This window comes from Mus musculus, chromosome 15 (genome assembly GCF_000001635.26).
Source record: "Mus musculus strain C57BL/6J chromosome 15, GRCm38.p6 C57BL/6J".
NCBI classification, from domain to species: domain Eukaryota; kingdom Metazoa; phylum Chordata; class Mammalia; order Rodentia; family Muridae; genus Mus; species Mus musculus.
In genome coordinates, this window is record NC_000081.6 from 97,243,859 (window position 1) to 97,259,618 (window position 15,760).

Genomic DNA, 15,760 nt, shown 5'->3' on the forward strand with positions numbered 1-15,760 from the left:
TAGAATGTAAGGATCTCCCAGACCTGGCTGGAATGCACGACATCAGAGTAGCCTGTAATGCAGAGAGTGAAACCCTGACTCAGAACACATTAAAGTGGCTTTTCTCCCGCTAAAAGCTAAAGTTCCTATCGTCAGGACAAGAATTCTGGAGGAGAGGCGTTTGCTGTAATGTGGATACCGTGTGATGGAGGTTTATAGACACAGCACACGCTTGTCACGTTCAACATTTCAGGTTGCATCGGTAAATAGGCAACTCAAGCATAAAGTCACAGAGCACGTGTATGTATTTGCATGGATTTAAATGCCTGAAACACAGCACATTAGGGTCTACTCAGCCATTCACATAACTTAAGGTTCTACAGATACACAAGCAGACGGACAGCCGTGAGTCTGCTACGATGAAGGTTTAGGGAGTTACTCAGACATTTCGGTACTGACACATATTCTTTGCAACAAATAATGACATCTTTAATGTTTCAGCGAGATCTTTTGTACCAGGGTATTCAGGACAGCGAGGACGGAGAAGACAGCTAAACAGCTAAATGTCCCTTTGCACTACATGGGATGTGGCAGAACCCTGTGGATGTTATAAGTTTGTCATTCTGGTCTGAAATGATGATTTTGGCTGAAAAACCTCTATGCTAACTTTATGCTTTATAAATAGCCAATTCTTCCTTCTATATCTTTTAAAAGGGAAAGAAGCCACTAATGTTTTTCTTTAAAAGAAAAAAAAAAGCTCAGCTCAACTTTGGTTCTAGTAAGTCAAAAAGAGTCTATTTTTAAAGAATGCTAACACATAGCTCCATTTTTCCTTCAAGATAACCAAATAAAGAGATAATGGCTGGTCCTACTGCCTTCAAGGCAGCTTTGAAATCCTCGGCGATGCTGAAGGCTAAGATGCTGTTACTCAAAACTCTCAAACTCAACCGTCTCCTGACCCAGTCCAAGAAGCAACCAGTGTGCTCTGCCTCACTTCCTAGCAACCATCTTAAAAAGACACCATTTGGTTTCATCTCAAAAGACAAAATAGGGTTTTCACCCCGTCCTGCTATTAATTCTTCGGACCAAAGTTAAAGCAGGGAGACTTTAAATCACGACACCAGACGAACACAGGCACCCAGCTAAGTGGATGCCACAAAGGGTGTGTCTGAGAACACGGAATTGACTGAGTCTGAGTCAGACTTTGCCCTGGTGGACTTTAAGATGCCCTCGGCTATAACGGTCTCACTGGGGAAAAGCTTGACTTTGCCATTCTGTCCGGCCGCCGTGTCCTTCAGGGGCTCCAGAAACACGACTCTTTTACCTGCCTTCCGATCGTCAGCAGAGGCATCGCCAGTGGGGCCAGGACTGAGAATGGACGAGTGGGCACTGCTTTGGCTCAGCGTGTTTTTCTGTCTCTTGGCTTTGCATTTGCATGGGCACGGCGTCAGGTACAGATACAGTAGCACTAGAACTATACTGGCCACGCAGGCAGCCAGGGTGGTAAAGGCCGTGTTAAACGCCTCGTGGGCGTGGGATCTGTTTATGGTGAAATTGCTCACGTTGATCATGATATCCACCGTCTCGTTTAACAGCCGCTGCCTGTTCATTGCGATACAAGAATATACCCCGGCGTCCTCAAAGCCAGGGTTCTCTATGACCAGACTTCCGTTGTAAAACACACGAAAGTTCCCCATGTCTTTATCTGGCTCCAGCAGCCTGTTATCGGGACCGACCCAGATGAAATCAGTATTTCCATTGCCAGTCTTGCTGTCACAGTGGACGATCGCCCTCTCCCCAACCTGAGCCTCGTGGATAAAGCCAAGTGCGTGGAAGGAGCCGTTGATAACGCTGTAAGAACAGTTCAGAAAGCTCTCCTGGAGCAGCTGCAGCTGGTGGGAGTGCCTGGAGTCAGACCACAGGCGACAGGTATAGTCATTCTTAAAATCCATCACGGAGCTAAAGTGCCTACGGTACCAAAAGATCAGCAACGAGTACAGAGAACAGTCACATACAAATGGGTTCCCGTGAAGGTAGATGCCTCTCAGCTGTCTCCCCGGCACTAAGTTTATATGGTGCATCGGTATGGAAGGGATTCGATTATAGGAAACATCTAAAAATGTCAGATCAGCCAGCTTGAACCTCCCAGTATACAAATCCATAGGGAACTGTGTGAGAAAGTTCCCACTCAGATAGAGTTTCTGCAAGTGGGAAAGCCCCCCGAACGCTGCGGGGTCCAGATAGGAAATGTGGTTGTTGTACAGCAGCAGTACTTCCAGAGCCTTCAGCTCTTGGAATGTGGCACTCTTTACCGACTTCAGCCTATTGGATGATAAGTCCAGACACTTTAAATTTGGGGTTGTGGAGAAACTGCCCGTGGAGATGCTGGTGATGTTGTTGTGGCGAAGAATTAAGGTGCTCAGCTTGACAAACGACACCGGGATCCAGTCGGCATCCAACAGTCCGATTCTGTTATAGCTCAGATCCAGTCTTTTAATCAGTCTGAAAAGGTTCCCGGGCACCTTAGATAGGTTTTTGTTGGTGCAGCTGACAATGTCGGTGGCACAGATGCAAGCAGTGGGGCACATTCCTGAGGCGCTGGGGCTCACCATCACTGCGATCACCAACAGACACAGCAGCTCTCTGCAACCCGGTTTGACAGCTCTAGGCAGGGTGGGCAGTGTGTGGAACCTTAACGACATTATGGTCGCCTCTGAGTCTCTTGCCAGTCGCTTCTCATCAGCTCAGTCTCCCACCAATCTGGTAACAACATTTAAAACGGGAGAAAAGTACAAGTTAACTGCCACTAGTTAACCCGTTAGAGTTATTCCGTAATTGCTTTCATTCCAATTAACTTTTGAAATGGGTTCCATCTCCAACAGGGGTGGCTTTTTAATAAAGAACCTGTTATATGCATTTTTCCTAGATTACTCCAACTCAGTGAGATTTCCAGGTACCTTCTCTCAATGCGACAGTCTCAGCATGAGAAACTCAGGCTTTTTTGTGTGTTTTTGTTTCTAAAGGATGCATTCTGCCTTAACTCCCTCCACCGACACACACAAAAACACACAATCGCATCCCATAAACAATTGAACGGAAATACTTAGCCAGCCGTCGGTCTAGCCGACCACTCACAGCGCTGGGAAGCCGCAGCGGCTCGGAGAGGCCGCCGACGGCGGTGCGCTCGGAAGGTCCGCGCGTCCGCCTGCCGGTTTGCGCCCCGCGCGCTCGCACCTTCCCTCCAGCTCCCGGTGGGCGGCAGCCTCTCAACTTTGGCGAGTTTCGAGGCAGCGGCGCGGGCTCCCCGGCTCTCTCGCTCGGCTGCAGGTACCGCCGGAGCTCGGCCGCGCCGGGAGCGGGGTGGGCGGCGGGGGAAGCCGGCCCGCCGGTGGCGCTCGCAGGCTGCAGGGCCCGGGCTCCCGCGCCCGCCGCCCGCCTTTTATCCCGTGCGCCCGGGGTCGGGAGCGGGCGGGAGGCGGGTCCCCGCGTCCTCGCTCCTCGGGCGCCGCGGCGGGCGGAGCAGGGGAGGGGGGGCGCAGCCAATCGCAGAGGCGGCCCCGTGCGGGCTCCGCGCCGCCTCTCGGCCGGGTGGGACCGCAGCGAGGCCTGCGACTCTGCACCCCCAGGCCCCGCGCCCCTCGCCCCGCGCCCGCGGGGGAGCCGCCCAGCCCGGTAGGGAGCCGCCCAGGGTGCCGGGGTGCCGCGCGCCGGAGCCCGCGGGCGGTGGCCCGCAGGTGGCACCCCACCCCGATCTCGGAGCCTGGCTTTAGGGGCTGGGGCGAGGGGCCTGGCGGGCGCTGTGCACCGGGTGCTTGCTGGGGTCCCCGCCCGGGTTTGGAGGAGGAGGAGGAGGACAGGAGCGAGGGCCGCGGCGCGTTCCCTCGGGCACCACCGGGGCTTTGCGGGGGGAGGGGGTGCGGAGGCGCCGCGGGGACGCCCCCCGGTTCCCTGGGAAAGTTCGAGCCCTTTTCCTAACTCGGAGACGGCGGCCCGAGGCACCGGGCCCAGCTCTAGAAGCAAAGGGGCAGGAAAGAAGGCTTCCGGTTGGAATGCACAGATAAGGGCATTAGCCTTTAAAAAAAATAAACAAAAAAAACAAAAACAAAAAAAATCCAGAGTCGCGCTGGCGGCTTCAGGACTAGGATTAATTCGGTAGGGGTGGCTACGCAGAAGGACTTGTCCCCTAGAGGCCCTACAGCCACCAGGGCTCCAGTAGACTGAGCTAGCATTCTCGGAAGGCACAAGCTGAACAAGGCCATGTGAAAATGAGGGAGAGAGCTTGAAGCTGGTGGGCTTTTCGATTACAAATCCATTCTTGTTTAAAGGCTTAAACGATGGGATTTGACTGAGCCAAGTGATCCATTTGGCCGTTGTGTACGGATTAAAAGAAATAAATTACTGTCCCTAAAAAACCATGCTAGCCACAGTAGAAGGGCTTAGGGAGCCAATGAAAGGTAGACAAAATTGGGGAGACAGTGAGGGCAGAGCACATGAATACAACTTTAAAAACCAAAATGATCCCCCCCCCCCCCCACGGCATCCTTAAATTTATCGGAAAACTTCCTGAGTGAGTTTTTGGCATGGATCTGATGGACCTGTGTGTTGCGTTAATGTGGACTGGTTCCGGGAGAGCTCAGCGATTCAGGGTTTTCAAGGGAGGGCAACTTGGTTCCTGTTAGTTTCACTTTCACTAAAGATTGACTTTTAAAACCACAAGCATCCAGCCTAGTGTGCTCCAGGGGTGCATTCTTCATTTCCCCAGAGAAATAGGTTTAAGATTCCTATCAGACCACACGCACACCCCCAACCCCCGGGCTTCCCCCAAGAAAACCTCGGGTTTAAGGCTCAAAGTCACAAAGCTGAGCGGTCACCTGGAAATGGAGTCAGGTAATCAAAGGAATGTTATTTAAATGACCAGTAAGTGACTGGGTTTTGCAGTCCTAAATGGAAGGAAATTGGGAAGCTGGTTAACCCGTGCTTATCACAAAATGATCTAAAATGGGTGGTTTTTTTTTTTTTTAAGAAGTGGAGAGTGGAAGTTATGCTATACCTGCAGGCAACTCTCAGAAGTATCTTGCCATCACCCCACAGCATAAACCAGCTGTACACAAACTCGCAGGGGGCAGGTCTATATAAGACCAGCTCTCTGGACTCCCATGCATGTCAAAGGCAAGAGAGGCATGAAAGGTGTGTGTTTACTAGCCTGGAGACAAGAAAGCTGACTTCAGTAATAGCAAAAGGTATGGCCTTACTTTGCGGAAGGTAATGTTTTTTTTTCAGGTTTATTTATTTGATAACCTTTATCACCTCATGGATCTCCACCATGTTAGTCAATGTTCGGTTGCTATAACAAAATACCTAAATGGGGCGCCTTTCTCAAATGAAATTGAACCCACAATTATAGAGATTGGCTGTCCAAGGTCATACCTCTTGCTCAGTCCTGCCTCTAGAGGAGAACCCACAGGGTACTCACAGCAGGGTGGATGGTTGAAGAGTAAGTCAGGGAGCAACATAGAGGCACAGCGTGCCAGAGAGGTTCAGGACCCACATTTGTTATTTGTGTAACAACTTTAGCACCAGTGGTCCCTTGAGACCTTCATTAATCCTGTCCATGGGTGAGCCTCCATGAATCAATGGCTCGACATAGACCCCACCTCCTCGAAGCGTCACACCCTAATATGGTCACATATGGTCAGACTTCTATCAAGTGGATTTTGGAGGGACACACTCAAATCGTATTCAAACCATAGCACCCGCTCTCCACTATAAGGAAAATTCTGTGAAGACAGCCGTTTCCTCTGTCAGGGTCCCAGCTGACATTTGGTTGGCATTCAGTGACGTTTTCATGAATGAAACCGAGTGACAGGATACGTATTCTAGATGGCAATGGTCTCAGTCTGCTGGTTCTTGTTGCTTACACTTCATAAAGCTTGTCTTGAAGGCAGGGGACCCTGACAAATGTTAGAGTCCTGGATCCAGCCATGCCTGAAAGCCACCAAATGCTTTTATTTAACTGTATTCTCTACTGATCTTTGTTTTGGGTACACTGTTCTGCGTTGTGCCTTTGTCCCTTGTGACTGACCTAGTCCTGGTGCCCTCAGTGGAGGTGTGAGTTGTCTATGTGTTCTTATGTGCCAGACCAAGCTAGCCTGCATACGGTAGCTCATTCATTGTTCACCGAACCCTACAGTGATACTGTCCCATAACCCAGACGATCAACAGCCGCACTCCAAATTGTTTGAAAGTGGAATGTGTTGAAATGGACTTGAGGCTCTCCTCGAAGAGTTTTAAGTTAAACAGAACAGAGAAGTTTCTTCCTCCAGCTTGGAAGAAGTACCAAGACAGATGGCTGAGTGCCGTCTTGGGCTCTAAAGTGGGACAGATGGATGGTCCTTTGGTCTCTCCGCGTGGTATTTTCTATTGGTATTTTTGACCGTTTGATGATGATGACTCCAGTGGATAGTAGGAAGTGGCTTCAGGGTATGATCTGATTTTGAATCTGGTGGGCTGAGATGGGCGTGGCCGTGGTTCACCTTCCTGGCTTTGGAAGGCTCTCCCGTCTGGAGGGTGTGATTGAGATGAGGTCTCGGGTTCTAGCTCTGTGGTTTCCAATTTCTCAGGTTGTATTTTAAAATCTTGAAGAGTTAGAGATCAAGGGCAAGGCATGATTATAGCAGTGGTGTATTCGATTGCTCTAGGGGAGCAGAACTCATACAGTGAATCTGTATATAAAGAGGGGACTTACCAGCTAGGGTTGGACTACTGTCTTAGTAGTCCCTCATTGGCCAGTCCCACACTGTGCATGCTGAAGACCTAGTAGCTATGCTGTCTGTGAGGTTGGATGCCTCAGCAGACCCAGCCTGCCTCTGAAGGCTTAGAGCTGGATTCTGCTATTAACAGAGGAATACAGCAGCGATGGCAGCAGTGGGGTAGATGACCTTGCCAGTGAGAGCAAGGGCCAGCAGGCAAAAAGCAAAGTTTTCATCAGTGCTGCCATAGGGGGGTGGGGATGGGGGTGGGGGTGGGGGCTGTCCACATCCAGGCTGGGTCTTCTCATCTCAGATAACCTGATTGAGAAGGTCCCTCACGGGTTTGCCCAGCGTGCTTTGCCTTTTAGGTGATTCCAGATCCAGTTCGTATGACAAGCAAGATTAACCATAACAAATAGTCGCTTTGGCTAATACTAACATTCAGTAGGGCTTCCTCGCCTGTGTGGGGTTTTCATGTTCTCTATTTCTTTTGAATCTAGCAAGTTTTCTGTGATCTACTAGAATGAATCAATCCCTCCCCCCTCGTGTGTGTGAATGTGTGTGTGTGTGTGTGTGTGTGTGTGTGTGTATACGTGTGTACGTGTGTACCTCATTGCCAGGTAGCAATCATAATAACAGACTGTAAAAGGGAGTGTTCTTAGGATTGAGTTTTCTTACATTAAGTATACATTAAGTATTCAGGATTCAGAGCACTGGACGCTAAGGGTCACACAAAAGAGTCAGTGACTCTACCTTGGGTCCTTGTCTCACAGGCTCAAGAAAGAAATTCACAAGACAAGAAGAGTCTTCTTAGGAGGGAACTTTTTATTCTAGAGATGCAGCTTTGAAGGAGATTAAAGATCTATTGCAGAAAGCAGAGCTCGGGAGAGGTTCCAAGGGAAGGGAAAACCCTCTAAACTGTTTGTCTAGGGGCTTTTTATAGGATGGCAGGAACTAAAGAAAGACGGAAGACATTTCTGTTATGGTTGGTTTATTCTCTGAATGTATCACAAGTTGTGCCAATGGAGCCCCACACTCTGTGCGTGTCCTGCAGGGAGATGTTCACAGGCTGCATACCTGTTGCTCTCACAGTTAGGGGAGTGGTCACTCTTTGAAGCCCCTCTTCATCTTTGGCTTGTTTGTGCGATGTTGACCTTGTTGGCAGTTTGCCCCGGCTGCTGTGGCAGTGGCTGCAGCAACAGACCTTACAGGTGGTGTGGTCTTGAACTCTGGTGGGCTCTGCCAGCCATTATGTATTCTGTTTTCTCTTTGTTCTCTTGCTTCCATGATCAACTTGCAGTTTCGCCATGGTGGGAGCTAACTACTCTCATCGCTACAGACACAAAACTGTTGTTCTCCTTGGTTACGTCATATCTACTCCCCATATTCAGGGTGTGCCCTTTCGGGAACAGGTGGAGGCTTCTTAAAAACTGTTTTTGTTTTTTTTTGTTTTTTTTACCCGTAATGAAGCCTGTTATAACTGGCCGAGTTAGAAATAAGAATATTCGGAAGGCAACGGTGCCTTGCACATGCTCCTTCAGGAAAGAGGGTCTTTAGGGGAGCCAGCTCGCCTGCCAGAACTAGCTCAGAGCCCCATCCTTCCTGTCATCTGGTCAGCTTGGTAGGTTAATACCTCTGATATCCCTTTTATCCCTAACCTTTATTTCACTGCTACAATAGTTTTTTTTCCCCTAAAGTGTTGACCCAAGGGAGATACATGGCTTTCTCAGCAGCCATGTAATGGACCACATTCCCTGCCCAGGGAGGGCCCTGGTGGTCAGCTCTGACCAGGGTCCATTCCCTGGGCTTCCTCTTCATTCCAGGCTGCTGTTGGTAGTCAGTGGAGAGAAAAGTCACCTTTTAAAAACATTTTAACTGTACAATCTAGCTTGTCCTAAATTGTAAAGTTCATATTTTGGTGTGCTTACAGGGGTCCGCACCGCACATCACTGAGCCAGTAGGCAGTGAGTAGGTTGAACCTGTTCCTCCCCTTTGAAGACTGGATGTGAAATGTCTCCCAAAAGGCTTGTGCGTTTGAACAGCTGGTCCCCTGCTTGGTGTAGGCCTTGAAGCGGGGCTTAGCTGGAGGAAGTGGCTTGCTGAAGGCACACTCCTGCCACGGAGCCTCCTCAACAGGATAGGGTGTGCAGTCGTGAACTATAAGCCCAGGAACCCCTCCCTCTCTTGAGTTAATTCCTGTGAGGCATTTCTTCACAACCATAAGAAAATTAGCTACTATACCTTTCTCAGCCCTTTCAAGATCTGTCTCACTTCCTGTCTCTGGAGATTTGTCTTTTCCAGCCAGGTGCCTAAAAGGGTTTGTGCAGTGTGCAGCCTTTGGCGTATACCGTCACTTGCTTACTCTTTGAGAAGTTTGGGTGGCATTGGGACCAGCCTGTTGAAGTCCCTGCATAGTTGGTTTAGCTGTACTTGGACATAAAACAGGGAAGTGGGTACAGTCTTGTTCAGAGGTTTGAACTCTGAAAGTCTGATCATAGAACTCCACCCTCTGAGGTTGAAGATCAAGTGCCCGGCAGATTTCCCATAACTTGTCTGGAATCCCCAGGGATCAAATGTGGGATGTGACAAACACTGTTCTCTTAAGGAACTTTTCAACTTCCAAACTTCATTCTGAGTTTTGGGCAGCAGTCTGTCTGTCTGTCTGCCCTCTGTTGCTCAAGCCTGGGACACCTGCTGTAAAAAGCAGGTATTGAGTAATTGGAACAGGTCTGAGTATCACTTTTCATAGGATCCCATGCTATTGCAATTGCACATAGCCTTCTCGGTCTCCGGAGTGGTTGGCAGCTGTCTCTTGCTCCTTCAACAGAAGCAATATAAGGCAGGTGTGTGCAGTTGACAGATTGTCTTATCAAGTATGTATTTTTTTAATTATTTATTTGGTGAGTTAGTTGAGTTTTTTTTTTTTTTTTTTTTTTTTTTGAAGCGGTGTTTGTCTACGTATATAGCGCTGGCTGGCTGGTGGGGATCTCACTAGGTAGCCCAGACAGGCCCCAAACTCGAGATCCTCCTGCCTCAGCCTTCTGAGTGTTGGGGTTACAGGTGTGTCGGCCGGCTTGGCTTAGGTTTTGAGCTGCGTCTGGATATCATGTGTTCGTGACAGCACCTTTTCTAACAGAAACGGCGGGGCACGTTCTTAAGGCGGCAGGCATGTGGGTAAACAAACGCCTTGGCGTGCACATGGCTGCCTTCGCGCGCGTTTATTGCTACTTCGACTGTGGGTTGTGACGGAGGGAGAGTAACCGGATGTCAGGGTTGGTTTCTGAACATTTAAAAGCCAAGCATTCATCAGAATTAGAGGGCATGCGAGGAGTGTCTGGCAGGGCTCACCTGTGTTACGTTATGCGACGTCACTGTAGCCTTGGTACTGAGCACAAGGCGTGCACGCTTCTTCCGTCAAGCCGGGCGGCACCCATGAAAGCTGCCGGAAACACCTAGTTTAGACCCCATGCTATGAACCGCAGTGTTTTTACTGCATATACAAGGCTTCCTGCTTATACAGAAACATAATGGTCTAATTATAAAAAACATAAGCATTTAATATTCCTCTGCTATGGTTCCTCAGCGTGCAGATACTGAAGTAGTATGTTTGGATTATGTCGTGTTTGTTTTGAAATATTGTCTGAATGGCAGCCTGGTGTTTCATTAAAAAAAATCATTAAGCAAAAATCTATTTAGGATTAGGATAGAATTCCTGAAATAGCCGAAAAGCATACTTTTGCCATTTTGTGTTGCTTGTTTATGCAGAGTTATCATCGTTGGTGATTATAAAATAAAAAAGAAAAATCAACTCAAAAAAAAAAAAAGACACCAGTGAGAGTGCTATGTGAGTGTCATTTAGTGTCAAATACTTGCCATGGTTTGAAGATTCAGTTATTGTTTAAATTGCCTGTGTGTGTATTGTGTATATGTGTGTCTGATCATGAATGCCTACACATGGGCAAGATTAAGTACCTCCAAAAGGCCAGAAGAGGGCATCGGATTCCCTGGGATGGAGTTACAGGTAGTTGTGACCCACCTAGTCTGAGTACTGAGATCTGACCACTGGTCTCTGGTCCTCTGCCCGAGGACCACGTAGTCTTTACCAATGAGCCATCCCTCCAACCCTCCTGTAAAAATAACAACCACCTTTATCTCATCGCAATGCAAGTTTGCTTTCATCTCCAATAAATAGTAAAATTATATACCAAAAATTGTGTTAAAATGAAATTTTTATCCCAGCATGTTTTCAGTTTGTATAGCTATCATATATACATACATAAATATATAGGCACACCAGTTGTCTTTTAAGCACATATAGGGCAATAATGGGTCATGAGTAGAGAGCTTAAGAAGTCCTGCTATACTGTTATCTAAAATACAACGGAAAGGTAGTATTTGAGGACATCAAAATTACAAAGTGGTACTATTATGATTGTACTATGTATATGAATTATAGATTATACATTATGTGAACATATTATATTTCTACACCACCAGTGGTTTTTAAAATACCCCCCTTTCTTTCCTTATCTCTGTGTTCTAGTATTCTACAGTATTTTACGATGAGAAAAGCACAACAGAAAGCTTTAGCTGGTTAGAGTTTCTGGTTAGTTGGAGTTCTGATTTAATAAACACCAACTTCAATGTGGGAGAGCCAGGTCCTCCTGTATCTCTTAAGCAGGCAGTGAAATAACCCCTAAGCGGGGAGGGATGGAGACGCAACCCCGCCTGTGTTAGCACTACAGTTGTTCATCATTTACTAAGCACCCAAGAGTGCTAGGCCCCATTAGAGGATTACAGTGCTGTCTAAATGATCTCAAAGCCACTCCAGCCCAGCGCCATGCAAATGAGGCACACGGTGGAAAGACTTCCTGCCTTCTCAGCTCCAAGTCAGGACTCAACAACTTTTGTTGAGTTTCACTGCAAAACACTGCGAGTCCTCCCAAGACCAGCCTTTGAGAAGGTCACACGCTCCCCTGCCCCACGCTACCATCTGGCTCTCAATGGGAAATGAAAATCATAATCAAGGACCTTTCCCCTAATCGTGGAAATGCTGTGTGCTTCCTGCAGAAAGACAGGAAGGTGGAGAAGAAATGGAATCAAGAGAACTGCCGTTCATAATCTCGCTGGTAAATTAAAGTTTCAGCTCAAAAGAATGAGTCCACTGGAGTGAAGTCAGTAGAATGCCTTTCTTCTTTGTCACAGTTATGCACTGTTAGAAACAGACCCTCGGCTTCCCACTTTTTGCTACCCCTTCCTGCTCCTCCCCATTCCTGCTCCTCCCCCTCCTCTTCTTCCTCCTCCTCCCATTTCTGTTCCTCCTCTTCTCCTTTTGTTGCTATGTAACTCAGCCCCTTCCTGCTCCCCGCCTCCAACACCCCCTCCCTTCCTGCTCCTCCTCTTCCTGCTCCTCCCCCTCCTGCTCCCTTCCTCCTCCCCTTCCTGCTCCTCCCCCTTCCTGCTCCTCCCCTTCCTGCTCCTCCCCCTTCCTGTTCCTCTCTCCCTGCTCCTCTTTTTTCCTGCTCTTCTCCCGCCTGCTACTCCTCCCTTACTCCTCCCCTTCCTGCTCCTCCCCCTCCAGCTCTCCTCTTCCTCCTCCTCCTCCTCCTCTTCCTCCTCCTCCTCCTCATCCTCCTCTCCCTCATCTCCCTCCTCTCCCTCCTCTCCCTTTCCTTTTGTTGCTATGTAACCCAGCCTGGTCTCAAAACCAGCCATCTCCCTGCCTCTGCCTTCCAAACGTTGAGTTTATAAGAGTGCATATAAATATATTCATAAACATAAAAATATGCCCTTTTTTCCCGCATTCCACATTCAGCCTTAGGGATAAATACACGGGTAATACTTTGCTTCTGAAGACCTGTGGGGCTGAGGATAGGGCTCAGTAGGTGTGGCGTTTACTGCTCACGCATGAGGACATGATTTCAAATGTGCACAGCCCACTTACGAAACCAGACCCACACGAGAGTGTGGCCCCATCACTCTCGGGATAGGTGGGTCCCAGGGACTCATGGGCTAGCCAGCCTAGGGGAAGCTGCAAGCTCTGGGCTCAGTCAGAGCGCCTGTCCCAAAAAAGGGGTGGGGCGGGGTAGAGAGCTATTAAAGATGTTTGGTATCAACCTCTGGCCCCCACAAATGTATGCATGGGTAAACACCCTGCAAACGTGCGCGCACACACATAAACACAGAATGCACACAACAACTAAAATAGACAGTTTTGAAAAACTCGGGTGTGCCAAAACGATGTCCGTCATTATTATGACTACCTATTAGGGTCGAGGGCATAAATGGCAGGGGTCTAATTTTCATTTTTCGAATTCCTAGCCTGGAGGGATCATCTAGTTGAATTCCTAAATGCTATTATATCCTCAAAGCCAGAGTGACCGCTGTCATTCTGATGCACACTGATAACATTTAAGACTCCCAGGTTTGAAATTTTCATGTAGGATTAATTACCATAGTTTTATAAAGGCAAATGTGATTATTCAAAGTAACATCTAGTTTGAAGCAAACATCACTCTCCCGCTAAGAACACAAATGAAACAAGATAGCATTGAGGGAGAAAAAGAGAAACCTCGCTGTTAAGGGACTCTCTGTCATGGTCACAGAGCTCCATCGGTTACTTTCAGCAAACAAGGGCTTTGCGTTTGGTCCTCCGTGGATGGTTTGCTGAGGAGCTCTGGCTTTTCCGTTTGTAATAGTGAAGTGTCACATCACATTCCTCAGGGAGAGGACTTCTGGAAAGATCACAGGAAGTGGTTCTAGCAAGTGCACACAGTCTAGACAGCACTTCACCACGCTCTGGACTACGCACCCCCCATTTCCTAACAAGAGCTGTGGGACTTAATTAGTGAACTGACCCCAGATTGGAGGTAGATCCTGCCCTCTTCCCCTGGCCTTTCAGTTGCAAGCTTAACCATTAGTGCTAATGTTTCCCATTTAGGGAGTAGCAGGACTAGCCATGATTTAAATTCCATTCAGCAAATATTGTTAGTCCTGGCCACACTCCCAGAACTATAATGTGGTTGCTCTCTTCTAGGAATCTGTATTGTGATTGGAAATAAATATCAGTACAGAGAATGCGACTCCAACCTGGGGGTGACCAATTGCCGAAATGCTCGCCCCAGAAAGGTGTAGAACTCCAGCTCTTACTCATTTTTGTTGGCAAAATACCTGATTCAACCAAGTGAAGTGTGTCTAAGTTAAGGCATAAATTGGGGTAAACTAGTAAGTAACCAGAGGTGAACAATGGTTTCAGAACTAAGTGACCACGTAGGGCACAGTGACCCATGCTTGTAATCTGACTCTTGGGAGGTGGACCCAAGAGAGAGGGCCAGTGGTTCGAGACTAGCCTCAGGTATGTAACAAGTTTAGGATTCGCCTGGGCTTCATAAGACACTGCCTCAGAATCGATTGACAACAGAAGGGATTGAACAACTATAAGATTCCTCTTCTCCATGACGTTAACCACAAAGATTTATAAGCAAAGGAAGATAATCTCTCTTGGCATGCACAGTGGGTCTGAAAACGTCCTGTAATTAAATGCCAAATGGCAGAGTCTAGAAATAGGTGGTATGTTAAAAATGGGCCATTGAATAAAGAGTCAAATCCCTGGATTGGGGTCCCAAATGCTGTTTCTTGCCTATGTGATCTTTAGTAGGAAGTTGGCCTTCCAGTTTCCAACCTTCTGGTGTGACGCTGCAGTAACGGAGAGGCAGTTTGGTTTTGTAAGGTTGAGGCAGGTGAATAGGGCTCGGAGATCTATAAAACTGTAAAAGGGTCTTATTTGTCTTAGTGCCCTTGGCCTTAGCTGAGGTTTGATATAGCACAGATGTTTAATAAATGTTTGTTGAACCTAATGGCAAGGTTTATGTACAAAATAAATGGAGCTGGAGTGGCGGCTCACCGCAGTTTGTTTATGCCAATTATGTGCCTCCCTCGAGCCCTGCTCTGCCAGAGTACAGCAGGTCCTCGTTGTTCAGCCCACCTTGCTCCCTCTGCTGATGCTGTAGATGACAGGAGTCAGCTGGTGTGCTCACCTGGGCTTCTCGGAGCCCCCGGGGGACTGGCGAGTGTGAATTCTTTGGTAGAGGCCTTTAGTTAGGAGTAAAGAGGGGTCAGCTGGTGTTCAATGGAAAATACCCAAAGGGCACTATAAAAAAATCAAAGTAAAGCAAACAAACAAACAAACAAACAAGAAATCACTTTGGAGAAGAGTTTTGATGCTGCCACTTGTGCCTCCTACACTGTGGTGGACAGTCGCAGTAGGAGAAGGCGTGGGCTTTCTTGGCTGCCCCCGAGCAGAAAGCAGACAGGCTGAGCCTCAGCTTCTTGGCTGTTGAATCGGTGTGTGGTCAATATATTCGCCAGTTTTGCGGTGTGGTCCAGGAGGGGCCAGATCAGGAGCATCAACATGGCTCCTCCCTACGAAACTAGAAGTGTCATATTTTCGGAGTCTTTAATCCACAGAGAGCGATGTAAACCAGAACCAGGTGAACATCTACCTATTCAGTTATAGCAAGAGTTCACTGGATCAGAGCTCAGTTTCCATCTAGCTGTACTGCATACATGAAAGAAAGCCTCGAGAAACCAAAGTCACAGACGTGACTGTGTTTGTTGAGTGTGAAATAGAAGTGTTCAGTATATTTAATATCTAGCAATATTGTTGTGCCAGGAAGTGTTTGTGAACCCCAAAGAACCGCCAGGGAGCCATTTCTGATGTAATCACATTAGGGTCTCTTTATTACAAACTTGAGTTTGGGCTTGCTGCCGACCCGCAGGAGGGGTTTTTTGGTGAGGCAGCCCTAAACTCTCATTAGGACAAGGTTTTATAGAAAATGAAAGTGAGAGGGGGCCCAGCCTGGCAAGTATCTAACTATAAATGACTATTGTAAGCCAACAGGTGGGTGCTCTGAAGCAAGACCGAATACAGTCACGAATCACGAACGGTCTGAAAGTACCTCTGAAACAATCAGACTAATAATCTTTGACTATCCGTTGCTAGGAAGTAGCTAGGGAGAAACGCTGGCCAAGGA

At 48.0% G+C, this 15,760-nt stretch overlaps 2 protein-coding genes across 13 annotated transcripts in view; one reads left to right on the forward strand and one right to left on the reverse strand.

The window, feature by feature from the left end:
• Positions 1 to 215: 215 nt before the first annotated feature.
• On the reverse strand, positions 216 to 3,429 carry Amigo2 (adhesion molecule with Ig like domain 2). 3 transcript variants are annotated; one of them, NM_001164602.1, is made up of 2 exons: positions 3,115 to 3,429; positions 216 to 2,739 (listed from the first exon to the last, which is right to left on the reverse strand). In NM_001164602.1, the coding sequence occupies exon 2, from the start codon at positions 2,679 to 2,681 to the stop codon at positions 1,122 to 1,124; it is 1,560 nt and encodes a 519-aa protein (NP_001158074.1). In that variant the 5' UTR covers positions 2,682 to 2,739; positions 3,115 to 3,429; the 3' UTR covers positions 216 to 1,121. The 3 variants fall into 3 exon arrangements, with proteins under 3 accessions (NP_001158074.1, NP_001158035.1, NP_835215.1); NM_001164563.1 differs by having other exon boundaries at positions 3,083 to 3,429; NM_178114.4 differs by having other exon boundaries at positions 216 to 3,429.
• The window catches only part of Pced1b (PC-esterase domain containing 1B), a 138,721-nt gene continuing 126,075 nt past the window's right edge, over positions 3,115 to 15,760 (forward strand). Inside the window, exon 1 of one of the 10 annotated variants that reach the window (XM_006520964.4) lies at positions 3,115 to 3,306. The gene's annotated coding sequence lies outside the window, so the exon portion shown is untranslated. Of the gene's footprint in view, positions 3,307 to 3,525; positions 3,652 to 4,867; positions 5,220 to 15,760 lie in introns of those variants that run through there. The other 9 variants (XM_006520963.4, XM_006520965.4, XM_011245624.2 and 6 more) reach the window with 9 other exon arrangements.

Bases quoted from the DNA above. Each gene is read 5' to 3' on its own strand.
- Amigo2 (NM_001164602.1), bottom strand. From the start codon at position 2,681: ATGTCGTTAAGGTTCCACACACTGCCCACCCTGCCTAGAGCTGTCAAA.